This window comes from Vicia villosa, linkage group LG6 (assembly GCF_029867415.1).
Source record: "Vicia villosa cultivar HV-30 ecotype Madison, WI linkage group LG6, Vvil1.0, whole genome shotgun sequence".
NCBI classification, from domain to species: domain Eukaryota; kingdom Viridiplantae; phylum Streptophyta; class Magnoliopsida; order Fabales; family Fabaceae; genus Vicia; species Vicia villosa.
The window spans coordinates 82,755,973-82,775,443 of NC_081185.1; the positions used below are offsets into that span (position 1 = coordinate 82,755,973).

The 19,471-nt window shown below is 36.2% G+C and overlaps 1 protein-coding gene across 1 annotated transcript; it reads left to right on the forward strand.

Moving 5' to 3' along the window:
* The first annotated feature begins 13,215 nt into the window (after positions 1 to 13,215).
* On the forward strand, positions 13,216 to 14,408 carry LOC131611768 (uncharacterized). The gene is made up of 3 exons (XM_058883656.1): positions 13,216 to 13,318; positions 13,418 to 13,797; positions 14,149 to 14,408. Exons 2-3 carry the CDS (start codon positions 13,654 to 13,656, stop codon positions 14,353 to 14,355), a joined length of 351 nt encoding a protein of 116 aa, XP_058739639.1. The 5' UTR covers positions 13,216 to 13,318; positions 13,418 to 13,653; the 3' UTR covers positions 14,356 to 14,408.
* The last annotated feature ends 5,063 nt before the right edge of the window (positions 14,409 to 19,471 follow it).

The window sequence follows — 19,471 nt, forward strand, 5'->3', positions numbered from 1 at the left end:
TTAATCAAAATGGAAACAGGCATAGAAAGAAAGAATATGCTAGTTTATTCTCCATTTAAAATGCACTACAGTAAGTACCATGGAACAATATGGAACATGAGATACATGTTATAGTATATGAACACACTACATTTTCAATTTCTATCTCTATTTATGAAGCGCTACAGTGTAAGTGAACCTACAATGTCACTATATATGAACATGTTAATACCATATAACTTAATGCCCACTACAGTAAATGAATGTATTACATAAAGCAAGTGATGTTAGTTTTTCTTTTATTTGACTAAGGTTTGTGTGGTTTCACGTTTTCTTTCAATTGGCCAAAAGTAATTCTACAACAGTATTTATAATGTGGCTCACATTACTAATTGGCCAAGAGAAAGCATCAGTAGCCAAGTAATGAATGAAAGAAGCAACGAAATGGAACGCGACACGTTTCTAGCCCTGCATAGAGAAACTGCCGTCGGTCATCAACACTTGGTGGTGACGTCATTCGGTCTCTAACCTATACTTCATTTTCATTTCATTTTCATAAGTATATGAACACATGAGTATTCGTTTCCAGTATTAATTTTGGTTTAAACTCCCAATTTTTCTACAGATTTCAATATACTAAACAGAAATTAAAACACATTTTTTTTATAAGATTCAACTATGAACAAATATAAATATGTTAATCTACCAATTGCCCCATTATACTAACCCACAATGATTAGGGATTCTCCCCCTTACCTCTTGATTTCTCCTCCAAAACCCTAGCTCCTCTTCTTGTTCCTCTCCTCCACTTCTATTCTTTAAACCAGAAAATGAAAAATGATGCTTCTCCCCCTTATTTCCTCTCTTACTATCTTTATTTATTATATTGGGCTTCAAATGAATAACACCTCCTAATTGCTTATAACCCCAACAAATAGGCCCAATTGATAAAATAGAGTAGTCAAATAAATAATTATGCTCCAACAAATAAATATTATTACCCTAAATATTATTTCCCGATTAATCCAATTAACTCCAACTTTATCTCAATTAAATAAAATTCCAATAATAATATTATTTCTAATATTATTTCTAATATTATTTCTCTACATATTCCACGTTATTAATTCTTCGATTAACCAATTAAATTCCAACTTCACTTAATAATCCGAACACGTTTCTCAACAACACCGACGATCCAATTAATTATCAAACTTCGTCCAAATTAAGTAAATAAATCTTTATTTAATTTAATTAGCCAAATAATAAAATTCGGGCTGTTACATGACACAACCTAAAAAATATCATGCTGCCAAACCAAAAGAATATCATGTTGTTCCTCCTGTTACTTATCATGCTAAACCCAAGTTCAAACAGAACTTGAGGAAAACTAACAAGAAAGGACCCAAGAAACTGTGGGTACCTAAGGAGAAGATAATATCTGTTGCAGATATCCTTAGCAGCAAAGAAGACAAAGCACAAAATGTCATGGTACCTGGACTCTGGGTGCTCGCGATACATGACGAGAAGAAGGTCTATGTTCAAAGATCTGGTGCTTAAATCTGGTGGAGAAGTCAAGTTTGGAGGAGATCAGAAGGGCAAGATTATTGGCTCTAGAACCATAAGTATTGGTAACTCTCCTTCCATAACTAATGTACTTCTTGTAGAAGGATTAGCGCATAACTTATTATCCATAAGTCAATTAAGTGACAATGGTTGTGACATTATCTTCAATCAAAAGTCTTACAAGGCTGTAAGTCAGAAGGATGGCTCAATCCTATTTACAGGCAAGAGAAAGAACAACATTTATAAGATTGATCTTTCAGATCATGAGAAGCAGAAGGTAACTTGCCTTATGTCTGTTTCTGAAGAGCAATGGGTCTGGCACAGAAGATTAGGACATGCTAGTTTGAGAAAGATTTCTCAGATTAACAAACTAAATCTGGTCAAAGGACTCCCAAATCTGAAATACAAATCTGATGCTCTTTGTGAAGCATGTCAGAAGGGCAAGTTCTTCAGACCTGCATTCAAATCTAAGAATGTTGTCTCTTCCTCAAGGCCGTTAGAACTTCTGCACATTGACCTGTTTGGACCAGTCAAAACAGCATCTGTCAGAGGGAAGAAATATGGATTAGTCATCGTAGATGATTATAGCCGTTGGACATGGGTAAAGTTCTTAAAACACAAGGATGAGTCTCATTCAGTGTTCTTTGAATTCTGCACTCAGATTCAATCTGAGAAGGAGTGCAAAATCATAAAGGTCAGAAGTGATCATGATGGTGAATTTGAGAACAGATTCTTTGAGGAGTTCTTCAAAGAAAATGGTATTGCCCATGATTTCTCTTGTCCTAGAACTCCACAGCAAAATGGAGTTGTAGAGCGAAAGAATAGGACTCTACAAGAAATGGCCAAAACCATGATCAATGAAACTAATATGGCTAAGCACTTCTGGGCAGAAGCAATAAACACTGCATGTTATATTCAGAATAGAATCTATATAAGACCTATTCTAAATAAGACTCCTTATGAATTGTGGAAGAACAGAAAGCCCAACATTTCATATTTTCATCCTTTTGGATGTGTTTGTTTTATTCTGAATACTAAAGATCATCTTGGTAAGTTTGATTCTAAGGCACAAAAATGTTTCCTTCTTGGATATTCTGAACGCCCTAAAGGCTACAAAGTATACCATAATGAAACATTGGTTGTAGAAGAATCAATCAATATCAGATTTGATGATAAGCTTGGTCTTGAAAAGCCAAAGCAGATTGAGAATTTTGCAGATATAGATATTGATATATCAGAAGCTGTAGAACCAAGAAGCAAAGTTTCAGAAGCTGAAAATCTAAGAAGCAAAGAATCAGAAGATCAAGTTGCTGCATCTTTAGAGAATCTCAGAATTTCTGAAGAGCCAACCGTCAGAAGATCTTCTAGACTCATTTTGGCTCACTCAGAAGATGTGATCCTTGGAAAGAAAGATGATCCTATCAGAACCAGAGCATTCCTTAAGAACAATGCAAAATGACAATTAGGTCTTGTTTCTTTGATCGAGCCAACTTCTGTTGATCAAGCTCTAGAAGATCCAGACTGGATAATTGCCCTGCAAGAAGAACTAAATCAGTTTACAAGGAATGATGTATGGGATCTTGTTCCTAGACAAAAAGGATTCAACATCATTGGTACAAAGTGGGTTTTCAGAAACAAGCTTAGTGAGAAGGGAGAAGTGGTAAGAAACAAAGCCAGACTTGTGGCTCAGGGATATAGTCAACAAGAAGGAATTGACTATACTGAAACCTTTGCACCAGTGGCCAGGTTAGAATCTATTCGCTTATTAATTTCTTTTGCCACTCAACATAACATCACTCTGTATCAGATGGATGTTAAGAGTGCCTTCTTAAATGGTTATATAGATGAGGAAGTCTATGTCCACTAACCTCCTGGTTTTGAAGACTCTAAGTCTCCAGAACATGTTTTCAAACTTAAGAAATCATTGTACGGATTGAAGCAAGCTCCTAGAGCTTGGTATGAAAGATTAAGTTCTTTCCTTCTGGATAATGGTTTCACTAGAGGACAAGTGGATACGACTCTCTTCTGTAAAACATATAAGAAGGACATTTTACTTTGTCAAATTTATGTTGATGATATTATTTTTGGAACATCTAATGCTTCACTTGGAAAGGAGTTTGCTAAGTCTATGCAGGCTGAATTTGAAATGAGTATGATGGGTGAACTCAAGTATTTTCTTGGAATTCAAATCAATCAAACTTCTGATGGAACTTATGTTCATCAAACGGAGTATGTGAAAGAACTTATGAAGAAGTTTAATCTCTCTGAAAGAAGCCAAAACTCCTATGCATCCAACGTGTGTTCTAGGTAAGGATGAGGTAAGTAAGAAGGTAGATCAGAAGTTGTACAGAGGTATGATTGGATCTCTTCTATATTTAACTGCTTCTAGACCTGACATTCTATTCAGTGTTTGTTTGTGCGCTAGATTCCAATCAGATCCTAGAGAATCTCACTTAATTGCTTTTAAGAGAATTCTGAGGTATCTGAAAGGTACTACTAATGTTGGTTTAGTCTACAGAAAATCTAAAGAATACAACTTAGTAGGATTTTGTGATGCTGACTATGCTGGAGATAGAATTGAAAGGAAAAGTACTTCTGGAAGTTGTCAATTTCTTGGAAGTCATTTGATCTCCTGGTACAGCAAGAAGCAAGCTACCATTGCCCTCTCAACAACAGAAGCAGAATATGTTGCTGCTGCTGGTTGTAGCACACAAATGCTCTGGATGAAGAGTCAGCTAGAAGATTATCAAATATATGAGAGTAACATTCCTATCTTCTGTGATAATACCTCTGTCATATGTTTATCTAATAATCTTATCTTACATTCCAAAGCTAAACATTTTGAGATTAAACATCATTTCATTAGGGACTATGTTCAGAAGGGTGTTCTCTCTTTTAACTTTGTGGATACAGACCATCAATTGGCTCATATCTTTACAAAACCCCTTGCTGAAGATAGGTTTAAGTTCATTCTGAAGAATACCAGTATGGATTTATGCCCAGAATGAGAAGATGAGAAGATCTCATGCATGGTTAAATTCTGAAATATGTTGGGATTATGTGAATATAAGAAGTTTTGATAATGATCAATTAGAAGTTCTGATTCTGTTATTACTAACGTTTCATTGTCTAAGTTGATTCAGAATCTCTTTTAAAGTAAAACAGTTGTCACCAGTTTTCTAGAAAATGAACACGTGTTTACTATTTCCGGACAAGCATGCGTGCAGTTGAGGAGACGCCGCCCTAGGTAACTGTGCAAATCATTTCATTTTGTCACTTTATCTCTCCTAACGTCATATCTCATTAAATGCAAATTGATGTCATGTTTTTCTGTAATCATTTCACTTAAACCATTTTGCAGTTATTATTTTTTTCTTTCCAACCTTTTATATACTCCCCTTCATCTTCATTTCATCTTTTTCACTCTCTCTCTTCATTCGTCCCTCTCTTTTTGCATTCTTCGCATAAACCCTAGTTTGTGTCTGAAACTTAGCATATCATCATGAATCCTTCATCAAGTTCCTCAAACCAAGCAGAAGAAATGTCTTCCACTCAACTGGTTTTCAACAAGCATAGGTATGCTCCATTGAAGACCTGTTCCATTCCTCCATCAGAAATAGAAGTTCTTTGTGAGTCCTCGGTGGATTTTGAGAATCTGAAAGCATATGGTTTCTAACCTGATGCAAAGATTATGGCACAAGGATGGTCAAACTATCTTGATAGATTGGTTGGACCAATTTATCCGGCTCTTGTGAAAGATTTCTGGGCTCATGCAACCGTTACTCCAACTACTATCATCTCCTTCGTGTTAGGGCATGAAGTTGTGATAACTGAGAAGTTGATCAGGAAGCTGTACAACTTGGATGATAAAGAAGGATGCACTGGTCCTCTTCATGCCAGAGTTAGTTGGCTACAGGTTGAAAAACAAATATCGTTTGTTACCGGTATTGAATCTCATAAAACTGGTACATTGAGGGCGTTCTACCAAGTCTGGGATGAGATTATTCTGGGTTCTCTCCATCACAGAAGAAGATCGTTCTCCTCCTCTTACATCAGTCCTGATCACAAATATACTCTCTTCTGCATTGGAAGAAGAATTGAACTCAACATCTCCAACATTCTCTTTCAGAATCTGAAGATGGCTATTGAAGAGTCAAGATATGAAGAACGTGAGAAGTATCCTCATCTTCAAAGAAAGGCTATTCCTTACGCCAGAATGATTTCAGACATTCTGATAGAAAGTGATTTGATGGACTCTCTAAAGACTATTGGGACGTCTAAATTCTTTAGAGTCACTCAGGGTCATATCTTCAATGGTTTTGATCTGCTAAGAATGGAACTTATCAAGGAGATAACTTCTGTTCCTTTTGTCTTCCCAGATATTCTGACCAGAAGAATTCCAGTTGAAGGCTTTGCTACCTTGTTCCAAGCAGAACTTCACAAGGCTGTTAAGCATTATTTGGAAGCTTCTGTAAGAACTCAATCTTCTGTTGATCCTGCGTGGATCCGTGGAAGAATGCTTCCTTCTCAAGCTGACCTTCAGAAGAAGGATCAGAAGAAGCAAGAAGCAAGGCTGAAGAGAAAGGCTGCAGAAGAAGCTGCTAAGGAAGCTAAGAAGCAGAAGGTTACTTATGACCCTCTTAAAGTAGATTCTTTTCAAGCATTAAGAACAGGTAATTTCTCCAGGCAAGTATATCAACCAGCTCCTTCTGAACCTCACAACACCTTCACCATTCCAAATCCTCCTCCACCATCTCTTTCTACACCTATCTTGAACCCCACTCCACTAAATGTCTATCCTCCCACACCCACTAATATACCATCCTCATCAACCATCTCCACAGATATTCCATCCTCTTCAACCACAGCAGCTCCACCTTCTCTATCCCATCCCTTTCCTACCAGAAAATCCAACCCATACTGCCTTCTCTACCCTAACTACAAATTCACCTTCAACCCTTCTGAAGCTGAACCTCATATCCACATGGAGTTGTTCAGACATGATGCTATCAGTAGGCTGGGTCTCTTGAAAGATGCCTTCTTCAATAATCTTGATGATGTTTCTACTAGAAATCTTTGGAGAAGCTTTCGCCAAGATTTTCAAGTTGAAGCTATGGCTGTTCAGAAGAGACTAGTGGCTGCTGCACCTGGTTATGCTGGATATCTTCTTGAAGTTGATGATGGAAAATATTTTCATCCTATCAGAAACAGGAGAGTTCTTGAGGAGAAGATGTTTGTTGATGATTTGTGGACAATCCTTGTAGAGATATTATGGTCTGGAGACCTAGGTATCCAGTTCTGACTGGAGACTTCAAGTGGTTGTTTGACTTTCTGAGGGAACATCCTTCTGAGGAGGACCCCAATTTTGTCATTCCAGAAGTTGTTGACCCGCCAGAAGTTGAAGGTCCTTCTGCCCCAAGGAATCTTGCTGCCATTCTTCAAGCTCTTGAGAATGGAGATTCTGATCTTCCTGCTCCTGTGTATGAAGAAGATGCTGATATGGGAGAAGCTGATGCTGAAGTTCATCCTGCTGAGACTATTCCTGTTGAGGAAAATCATGATGATGATCTGACAATGGAAGCTGCTGCTAAGATTGCCGTCCCTCTGAACAGAAGCTGTGAAGCTTCTTCTGGTGAACCCTCTCTTCTGGTGAAGACTCTATAGGTTATTCAGAAGAACCAAGCTGAGCTAGCTTCTCGCATGAACAAGCAAGAGGACACCAATGCTGAGTTTCGCTCTTTCATGGAGAGGCAGACTGAGAGCAATGTTGGGATTCATGACATGCTGGCCAAGATTATGTCCAAGCTAGGGTCGTCTTAGTCCTTTGTGTCCTAGTTGTTTCTTTATTTCTTGCATCTGTCTTCTATGCATCTTCCTTGTACTTTCTGATAATTCTCTCTTTTTCAATCAATGAAAATTATCCTTTTTTTTCTCTCATATTGTTTTGTTTTTCATCTGAATCTCTTGTGTTTTTGATGTTATGACAAAAAGGGGGAGAAAATGTGATAAATGATCTAATTTATATTATCAGTTGCTGGGAGAAAGTCTCTACATTTCTAACAAGCATTTGCAAGTTCTGTGTCTTTAAGTGTTTTGCAGGATTGAAGACAATCTCAAAAAGCTCAACATGAGAAGCAAAGACATGGGGAAAAGCAATTCTGTATGGAATCAAGCTCATGGAAATTGAAGCAAGCTGAGTGCTATGAAGCTTCAAGATCAGAAGCAAGAAGGAAGAATGTTATGATATTCTGATGATAGAATGTGCTCTAACATATTCTTATTCCTTATATGTTCTGATGCATGTTTTTATTCTGAATATGCTCTGAAACATTATTATTTTATGCTCTGATACGTATTATATGTTCTGATACATATTTTATGTTCTGATTCATTCATGCTCTGACTTTTGTCGTTTAGTTTGTTCTGTAACATTTCAGGATGTAGAGATGCTCTGATGATACTCTGGTACATTCAACAATGTTCTGATACAATCTAGCATGCAATGATTCAAAAAGTAATTCAAGTTCTGAAGCTGTCCTATGGAAGCAAGAATCAGAAGCTATGAATGTTCTGAAGATCTAAGCATATGTGATCGTCTCAACTGAAATGGAAAATACTCAGGGAAGTCCTTTTATTATAAATTTCTTCCAGTATTTATTTCAGGGGGAGATTATTTATCTCAGGGGGAGATTGTTAATCTCAGGGGGAGACATATACACACATTATGTTTATATGCTTATGCTATAACTGTGTAATTGTCTTTAGCCGTATGATTTTCTGATTGCAAATTCATATCATTTATATATGTTTTTGTCATCATCAAAAAGGGGGAGATTGTTAGAACAAGATTTGTTCTGATCAATATTCTTAGTTTTGATGATAACAATGTATATGAATTTTGTATGAGATAATGTGGTACTCTAATACTATGCAATTTCCATTTCAGGAATTATATAAAGAGTATGCACAAAATCAGCAAGAAGCACTGACTCAGAAGGTTCAGCATGCAACATCAGAACATGGTCTGGCAAGACATCAGAAGATGGTCAAGCAGAATCAGAACATGGTCTATGGAAGCATCAGAAGAACTTGAGATCAGAAGCAGAAGCACTGAAGTTCTCATGGTATCACGCTCAGAAGCACTTCAAGGTCAGAAGACAAGAAGATGCTCTGCACCAAGCTGTATTGACTCTGAAGATTCAAATGTTGTATCTACAAAAGATCAAATCAGAATCAAGTACAAGATGGCAGGCTATGCTGACTGACAAAAGGAACGTTAGAAGCTATGAAAGGCAACGTCAGTAGACACAGCGAAAGCAAGGCTCTAGGTAGTTGACAAAAGAGTGAAACATTAAATGCAATGTTGTACGGATCACGCAAAGCATTAAATGCTCCCAACGGTCATCTTCTCAAACGCCTTTAAATATGAAGTTCTGATGAGAAGCAAGGTTACGAACTTTGAACATAACACTCGATCCAAAAACGCTGAAACATTGTTCAATTCAAAAGCTCTCATAACTTCATCTTCAACCTCACTTATTGCTGTTGTAATATCTTAGTGAGATTAAGCTTAAACTTTAAGAGAAATATCACAGTTGTGTTTATAGCTTTATAAGAAGCATTGTAACTCTTAGAATTTTGTTTACATTGAGTTGTAAGAACTAGAGTGATCAGGTTGTTGATCAGAATACTCTAGAAAGTCTTAGAGGGTATCTAAGCAGATTGTTCCTAGAGTGATCAGGTTGTGATCAGTATACTCTAGAAGACTTAGATGTTGTCTAAGTGGAAAACGATTGTAATCTTGTGTGATTAGTGGATTAAATCCTCAGGTGAGGTAAATCACTCCAAGGGGGTGGACTGGAGTAGTTTAGTTAACAACGAACCAGGATAAAAATCATTGTGCAAAAAGTTTTTATCTTACAAGTTTTAAAGCTACACTTATTCAAACCCCCCCCTTTCTAAGTGTTTTTCTATCCTTCATCATGGGCTATCTCTGGATCAAGACCACTTGTGAACTCTGGAGGATCCATCCGGAAGAAAGCACGAAAATTTGGCCCAATTACGGTTTGCGGAAAAGGAACAGGAGCAACTGGCTGTTGTTGCATGTTCTGCATCAATTGCATGATCATCTGATTTTGTTGTTACATTTGCTGCATCACTTGGAACCAGGGTGCATTAGATTCTCCAACTGGCACTATGGCATTTATTGCTTCTGGCAACACTTTTTCATGGAACATGTGTAAATTGTTGCCTAAAAAAAGATCAGGCAACAATTTTTGATTGTTACTAAGACAATTCGCGCAACACTTAGAAAATGTTCCCTAAAAATTAGTTACATATTATTCAATTGTGATGAAGTGCAAGAATACATTAGGTACAATCATTTACTTGCTACAACATTTCATCCTCACATTAAGTATCTTTTTATTTTGAATTAAAAATTAGTTATTTATTTTTGTAGAGAGCACGAGATTAATGTTCACAATCCTCGAAAAAGAAGTAAGTCAAGCAAAGCTAACAATCAAAGAGAAGGTTTTATTCAATGGTTTGAAACACGTCTCACAGATGAAAAAGTATCTGAATGGTTGAACGCGTTGTCTAGGGGACCAAATGATATTGCTAAAAGGTATTCTGGTTATGTTATTAATGGTTACAGATTTCATACAACAAAACACGAAGCAAGGCTTAAAACACAAAATAGTGGTGTGACATTAGAAGCGGTAACACAAATTCTTAGAATGCAAAGGATGAAAATCCAAAAACAACTTGTGTGACTTACTATGGTTCAGTAAAAGATATCATTGAGGTAGATTATTATGGTCAAAGAAGTTATGTATTGTTTAAATGTGATTGGTTTGTGGCTGAAGAAGACAAGTATGGGTTGACATGTGTTTACTTAAACAAAAAATGCTATAAAAATGATCCATTTGTGTTGGCATCTCAAGTTCAACAAATGCTTCTTTATTGAAGATCCTTTTAAGAAAAATAGACACTATGTTTTGAAGGCATTTCCAAGGGAATCATTTGACATGGGAGAATGTTTTAGTTCAGATGGCCAAGAATATGATATTTCAACAAATCTTGATATATCAAAGGATGATTGTGAAGTTGATTTGGTTAGAAAAGATGTACCTGATGATATCTTCGAAAAACCTTTGTCGGAACTTCACAAACAACAAGAAAATGAGAGTGGTGATGACACGAGTTGTGAAAGTGATAACGAATCCACTGATGATTCTAGTACTTGTTAATCAATGTTTTTTAGGTAGTGTTTAGCATATGTTTTCCCAAATTTTTTATATCATTTTTTACAAATATTTGTTACTGTGTTTTTCACTTATGTTAATAGATTGTGTTTGAATATTGTTTGTATTGTATAATTATGTCATTTTATGTTTTCCCCTTTGTAGATCATCATTGTAGCCACAATGGACACGGTAGTGGGTTTAAAAGATGGTGGATCTCTTAGAAAGATTGATTTAAGTCCTACTAAAAGTTGTGATTTTTATATCCAAGCAAAATCAAGCAAGGAGTTAGCAAAGAAATTCAAGCAAATTAAGAAGGAAAAAATTGACAAGTTACATGAGAGGCTACAAGGCAACAATAGAGAAATGGTTCAAGAGATTGATGAAGTTGTAGATGGTAAATCATTTTATTTTTTCATGATTATGACTATAAAAAATTACATTTGACTATCAATTCCTAATACACTTTTTATGAATTTTCACTAAAATTAGAAACACCTAAAAAAAGAACTCAAAAGGTTGGTGGTAATTTGGATAACGAAATTGTTACAAAGAAAATGGAGAAACCCAAGCTTGGGCAACCACAAGGTAAGTAATTTTATTGTTTATTATGATTATGTACATTTCTTTTATGTTATCATATATACTTCAAATTATTCCAAGAGCAAAGTTGTAAAATAATTTCCAATGGCTTGAGGTTAGCTTAACAATGTTGGTTTTATAGTCCGTTGAAACTTGTAACAGTGAGACAATGTTGAAACACTGTTAAGTTAAACTTTTATGAGTAATATAGTGCAGAAACAGTTCAGAAATAGCAAAAACATTGCTGAAACAATGTATAAATAGTTCAGAATAGTTCAGTTATGCAAAAAAATTAATAAAATCAGTGTTTAAATATGTAAAAACAGTGCAGAGACAATGTTGTATTGTTAAATTAGTATTCTTTCTTTATTCAGTTAGTGCTCTTTCTTTGTGTTCAATTACTCTTTGATGTTTCCAAAAAATACTTTAAATTATTCATAATATATATCTTTTGAATTATTTTCACTAAATTAGAAACACAAAAGAGAACTCATGGAAAAGCTACAACCAATGGATTGCACGGGAGACTACATGCAAATGATAGAGAAAGAGTTCCAAAGGGTGATAGAAAATTGGACAAGACCATTGCTACAAAGAAAATTGCTACTAGACGCAAAAAAGAATAAAAGACGCTTCTGGATATATACTAAGGTATGTGTGTGTATATATAAATTTGAACGTCTAATTAACTAGACGCAATTATTTTATCTGATTTACATAAATTGCTACTATTTGAACATTCCTAGAATTTTTCTGAACTTCTTTAACATTTTAAGGAATTTATATCAGATTTAAGAAATGGGGAAATTAATGGTTTTCTGTTTCAATTTTCCATTTTGTTAGTGTTAGAATACAAAACAGTTTAGTTACTAGTGTCCATCAAATCCATAGGGCCCATTGCAAGCTACAGAAATACTAATACTTGTAGTTATATGTGTCATACCAATATACAAATATGGTGTCACTCCAATAGATATGTGTCATACCAATATACAAATATGGTGTCACTCCAATAGAATTGAAAGATTCGAGGCTGTATGGATTAACTACTTTTAGTTTATAAATAATTTGTGATTTCAAAGTGGAAGAGATTAGGATAATTAGGTGGGAGATGTACTTTGGAGAGGTGTTATTAATGGACTAACTAATTTCTTCTGTGACAGTATGACATGATGCATTTTGGTGCCAACCACCATAGTCCCCAACACCTATTATATGGGAGTATGGCATGATTTCTAAGTGGAAGAGATTAGTATAATTATATTATAATCACTCATGACCAGTGTTATCAAAATTAAATAAAGTTTCTTGATCTTGTTTTATCATATATGAATGTGTAGCGGAAGTTTATCTTACCGATTGAAGCACGAAATTGGGTTGTGACTACTGTTAGAGATGCCGGAGAAGATATAAACATAAAATCAAGAAGAATCATATTTTGAAGTATTCCAACATGACTGAGAGACTCAAACATCGTCCTCCAAAGGTGCCAGAAGCTCATTTTAGAAACCTTTGTGAATATTGGAATAAGGAACATATACGAGTAAGAAATAATTATTTATGAATTATGAACCTTTTTTACATATGATATATTGAATTAAGATTTATATTATAATAATTTCTTCAACTTTAAATGCAGGAAATTAGTGAAAAGAACACTAAAAATAGAGCTCAACTAAAGTGGGTGCATCGAATGAGTCCCAAAAACTTCTCTTTGACTCGTGAAAAATTGGTAAATTCTATTTAATTCATGGGATATTATTATGCATTTTATTTAATTTATTTTTCTGCAATTGACATTATAATATGGGATGTTTTGTTTTGGAATTTTTGGGATTGTGCAGCATGCAAAAGAAAAAAGAGAGCCCACTCAATCTGAAATTTTTGTTGAAACTCGGAAAGGAAATAAAGCAAAAGAGATGGATGCAGAAACTGGAAAAATAGTTGTATGTCAAAATTTAATGTTACAGTACATTATATTTACTTAATATATTTGGAAAACATTCTCTATATTAGTAGTTTATATTACTTTAAATCTTTGCTAGTCCCAACTTCAAGAAATGGCTGGAAATGAGGAAAGTGATACAGAGGCTTTTGAAGCTGTTTTTGGAAAGGAGCGTCCTGGAAGGGTACGTTGTTATGGGAGAAACATAACTAAAACTTCCTTAAAGCGAAAGTCGGAGATCAATGCTTTGAAAAAAGCACACAATGAAGAGGTCTCTACATTGAGGAACGATTTGAAGATAAGATTGGTAGATTGCAAAATGCTTTTAAGACATTAATGCAACATTGCAATCCTCAAATTAATATGGAGTCAATAGAAGATTTGTTAGGATTATCCTATGGAGATGCTAATAGTGATCCAAAGGAGAGTGGCCCACAAATGCATTCATCTACATCGGCTCATGCTCCATGTATTCTAAAGGTAATTTAATCTATTACATTCAAGAGTGGTTAATTTTTCTTTTGAATAAACAAGATTTTTGTTGGTTTAAACTATGCCTAATCAAAAATGATTATTTAGATCATTCAATAATGATGATTCTGTCTTAATGTTCAGCTTGCTATATATTGTCATCTTAATGAAACCTTTATTGAATTTAGTCTTGGTTGCATTTCATTGGAATTGAGTTCCTCTTTTCAATTCTGAATTTCAAAATTTTCAACCAATTACTCTACTTGTTTGAGATATATTATTACATTTATGTGGCAAGGCATCTATAAAATTTATAGAGAAGTTAAACGTTTTAACAAGTTTTTTCATTCTCTTAAGCAGCAAAGTATCAATGAAGATGATGATGAGGACAACGGTGCAAGTGATGAAATTCAAGAGGACGACTTAAGTGATGAGGATGAAATAAGTGATGAATTTCAAGAAGACGACATAAGTGATGACGACATAGGTGATGACCTTCAAGATGATGATTTAAGTGATGAAGAAGAGGATGATGTAGATGACAACGAGTTGGACAAATTTAAATGAGTTGGATTTTGTTGTTTTAAGCTTCTACTTAAGCATTGAACTTAAAAAAAAAACTATCTATTTTGTCATTTTGCTAGACTTAGATTTATAAGTGTTAAACTTGTAGTATTAGACATTTTATGTATTTGAGTTAACGCTTGAAGATTTTATTAACAAATTTTTTGTGGTACATGTAATATATGTTTTGGGTAATTATTATTTGAATTGCTTATCTCATGAAAAATATGGTAAAACTTGAACTTTGTAATTTATACAGTTATTTACCAAGTATTCTATCCATTTCATTTTTAGGGAACAATTTGTAATTGTTACTAAATATGACAACATTTGAAAATCGTCCCCTTAAAGTGAGCTCACTTGATCACTTTTAGGGAACGTTTTACCGATGTTGCACTTTGTAGCAACACCTTAGAATCGTTGCCTCAAATAGTAAGCAAAAACGTCCCATTTTCCTGTATTTTAGGCGACGTTTAATAAAATTGTGGCCTAAAAGTGAAAATAAACGTCCCCTAAAATAATAGGTGATAGGAAAATAGCAAGTGTACTATTTTCGCCTATGTAGTAGTAATGGGAAAATCCCAAGTATCGAATCTCAAGGACTGCTTGACGATATAGAGTTTTATCAGTGTTTCAATTAAACAAAAGTTCAAAAGGTTGTTTTGATTGGTTTTGCAAATAAAGTAAATAAACAGAATAATAGAACTATGAATAGAGATGAGTAGATTGCTAGGGACGGTGAATGATTCTTCATGCAACGAATTCTCTGTCTCAATACAATAACATGCTTTTCATAGTTAATTACCGGTTCTTTAGAGTATCTAATCCTAAGGCCTTAGTGAAAAGATCTTTGACCTCACAACCTAATTACTATGTCCATAGATAATTACGGTTATGATCAAGCATTCCAATAACAAGAACTTCCGGTTACAATATGATATCCCTAGTCCTAGGTGATATAGATATTATATGTTCTTAATCATGTCCACAAATAATATGCCGTCCAGCTACACTATTCATTCATATTCAGAATCCGTTTTTCTGACGGATAAAGCATTATTAACGGATGAAGAACAAATTAACAAATACGAAAAGTAAAATAGTTATTGCATCAATTGAATGAATTCATCACAATCAGAATCAGGGTCACCCCCCTAGCAATGGGGGGTTTAGCTACTCATGAAAATAACAGAAACCATAGTGTAAATTGTAGACATTACAGATAAATGAAGGAAATCCAATCTTCAATGGCAAAAGCTCATAGAAATCTTCAATCCCTGCATAGAATCTGAGTTCTCCAGCCTTCTACAGTGTATTTTCGCTCCCAAATTCGTCCAACCCCTGTCCAAACGCAACCTCCTCCTTTTATTTCTGCCAAACTGGGCTTTTCAGCAAGAAAGCCCATTCTTTTACGTGCACACGCGTGTGGACACGCGTTTGGTGGCTGTGACACGCGTCCTGGGACGCGTCTGGGCAGGGGCAGGCATTCCTTTGTAATTCTGGCAGCTGGGACGCGTGTGGGCACGCGTCTGGCAGTCTGGGACGCGTCTGGGCACGCGTTTGATGGCTTGGGACGCGTCTGGGCACGCGTTTGGTCAACAGACCTCAGCATTTCACTTCCACACGCGTTTGGGGACGCGTTTGAGCAGCAGGATGCACTTTCATAGGCTCCACACGCGTGTGGGGACGCGTTTGGCCAGGCCATGTGCTTTTTCATCAGTTTCTTCACGTTTCGCACTGATTTTCTCCATTTCATTCATCTGAGCCTACAAACACTTAAACACAAAACCAAAGCATAAAATGACGAATAATAAATTAAAACATAAAATAAAATACTTAAAGATAACTAAAAACAGCGGTAAAAATACGTGTGAAAACCACTGATCAAACTCCCCCAAACTTAAACCGTTGCTTGACCTCAAGCGACAATTACAAGAGTTAATGACCTTCAAGGCACATCGGTATTCATACGTGAGATATCCAGTTTTATTGATCAAGAAACAGTGGTCCGACATTCACATGACGCGACGAGTTTCTGCTCCCACTTTAAACCTTAAGCTCCCCTTTTCGATACCTCTCCAACTATGCTTTGCACTTAAGTCTCTTTCCGATTTTCCTCCTCTTTCATTCGGACAATCACATTACGGCACTGTATTTCTCATAATAATCATCACATGCATGAGACAGATCAAGACTTTATATTTTCTTTTCTCTGGCATCAAACGAGCAGCATTTGCTACTTTCTTATTACCGATGAAATTTTCAAACTTTACAGTTGTATATTGTCATTTTGGACGACGTTTGGGGATCAACCTCCTTTGGGCTGAATAACCGGGTAAGGGTTACCCAACTTAGCGAGCCGGTTGCCTTTTACCGCCTTTTCATCATTTGGTGCCAACCTTATATCCTTTATTTATTATTATTTTTTTTTTCAACCAATCATCATGCATGTGAATCTGAATTATGCCAGACTGTATCAATAAACTACTCGAGGAGTACTTCTCAGGATACAAGTACTATGGTGCAAATCTACACGTTGGACTCGTATTTCATTTAAGGAACCAAGGGTGTTTAACCAAACCTCTTCTTGTCACATTATTCCGAACTTCCTGTCCTCAACCAATCCTCCCTTCATCTCTATATACTATTCCCGATCGCTCTTTAAGATCCAAACTCTTCAAAATTTAAAAATTTCGGTTAAAATTTGGGAGAATGATTTTGTAAGTCTTACACATATTATAGCAGCAAAATAAATTAAAAATGCAAAGAGTGAAACCTCCCCCAAACTTGAACAAAACATTGACCTCAATGTTTTAGAACAAGCCCGAGAGAGGTGACTCACAGAGGGTACTGCACTCCATAGCTTCCACTTGAAATGCCCCTTTTATTTTCTGAAAATAAAACAAACAAACAGAGAAATTAATTATTAAAACTGTGGGTTGCCTCCCACGAAGCGCTTCGTTTAACGTCGCATGGCTCGACGGTCCATTACCCTTTATTATGGAGGGTATTTTCTATTCCACACCTGGTTGCTTTTCACCTCCGCAACCAAAAACTCATGAAGATGAAAGGCATGGACAACTTTTCCCTTCAATTCACTTACCACATTCTTCTTGACTTTCTTAGCCTTCTTCGGACTTTTGATAGCTTCATGAGTTGTTTCTACCCGAGATGCTATGCTTGAAACTTTTTCTTGGAGCTGCTCAGGCTTTTTGTCTTTTTTTTCACTTTCTATCATACCACCAGAATTTTGATCATTCACAACCGCCCTATGTTTCTTAACTCCTAACATCTTCAAGGTTACTTCTTCATCAAAAGATCTCAGCGTTAGTGTCCCCTTTTCAATGTCGAGGTTGCAGCGACCTGTCGACAAAAATGGCCTCCCAAGAAGGATAGGAGTTTCTTCGTCTTCCGGAATGTCCATGACGTGGAAGTCCACGGGGAATACAAACTTATCCACTTCCACCAATACATCTTCTGCTACCCCATATGATTTCTTGATGGTGTGGTCGGCGAACCTTAACTGTGTCTTACTCTCACTAATCTTTTGCAACTCAAGCTTTTTAAAGATTGACAAAGGCATTAAACTCACACTAGAACCAGAATCGAGGAGCACCTTTTTAAAAGTTATGTTATTGATAGTGCATGGTATTGCCACCGCTCCCGGGTCTTTCCTCTTTATTGGGATCTTTCTTGCTGACGAGACTAAACCGCACTTCTCAGTTGCAATCTTTTGTTCTCCTTCCACTGATCTCTTTTTCGCCATCACCTCCTTCATAAATTTCCTATACAAGGGCATGTGCTCAAGTGCTTCAAAGAATGGTAGATTTACCTCTAGCCTTTTGAACAATTTAGTGAACTTCTCGAAGTCTTTCTCTTTTGACTTCTTCTTTGTCACTCTGGAAGGGAAAGGTAGTTTGATCGCCGGTTCAGCATCTTTCTTTTTTTCTTCAACTGGTTTAACCGGTGGTATCACAACTTCTGGCTCTTTCGAATTCTCTCTTATTTCTAGATCCACCTCTATTACCATAGGGTCATCTATTTCCTCTTTCTCTTTTTCTGATTCAGCCACCCTTTTGCTCCTTGTTGTAACAGCATTAATCTTCTCTTGATCTTTCGGATTTTTCACAGTTGCACTCGGAAAGTTACCTTGTGCCTGTAGAGTGATATGCTGTGCTATTTGACCCACCTGAACCTCTAGATTTTTTATTGAAGCTGTGGTGTTCCTATGGTTGTTTCTTGTCTCTTCTTGAAACTGAGAGCATTGTCCAGCCAATCTCTCGATAGCTACTTCCCACTCCGCCTTCTGAGGGCCTTGTTGTTGTTGTTGATCTTTCCAAGCGAAGTTGGGATGATTCTTCCACCCAGGATTATAGGTGTTAGAATAAGGATTATTTTGCCTCAGGAATTTGATTTCTTCAATTTGCTTGGGAGTTGCAACACAACATACAGTTTGATGAGGACCATTGCAAATTTCACATATTACAGGTTGAGCTTGTTGCACTTGAGCCACCCGTTGTGTACCTATATTCATAGCCTTCAATCTTTTTTCAACTTCAGCCGATATCGCATCTTCAACTCGGATTTTTGAGGTTTCCAGCTTGAGGTCAATGATTCCTTCTGGTTTACTGGTACACCTATCATACAGCTCCAAATGCTCATTTGCAACTATAGCTTCAATGATCTTGATGATACCAGAGGCTGTTGTGAAATTTGTTGAGCCTCCAGCTGCTGTGTCGATTAACTGCTTTGTTTTCATTCTGAGCCCATTGACAAATACTTGCATCTGTTCAGTCTTGTCCATATTATGAGTGGGACATGCTACTAGAATTCTTTTGAATCTTTTGTAAGCATCTCCTAAGGGCTCACCCTCCTTCTTCTTGAAGTTCAAAATGTCATACCTCTTTCTTATAAAGACCGAGGCGGGGAAATACTCATTCAAGAAAGCCTTCTCCATTTCTTCCCATGATGTGATACTGCCTGCTGGAAGAGAATAAAACCACTCTTCTGCTTCTTCGGCTAAAGTGAACGGGAACATTCTCAGCTTCTTTGCTTCTTCTGTATGCCCTTCAATTTTTAGAGTTGTGCTCATGGTCAGAAATCTCTGCAGGTGCTTGTT

Excerpts from the sequence above, each read along its gene's own strand:
- LOC131611768 (XM_058883656.1), top strand. The coding sequence starts at position 13,654 with ATGCAACATTGCAATCCTCAAATTAATATGGAGTCAATAGAAGATTTG. Across the intron at positions 13,798-14,148 it reads ATGCTCCATGTATTCTAAAG|CAAAGTATCAATGAAGATGA; the intron begins GTAATTTAATCT and ends TCTCTTAAGCAG.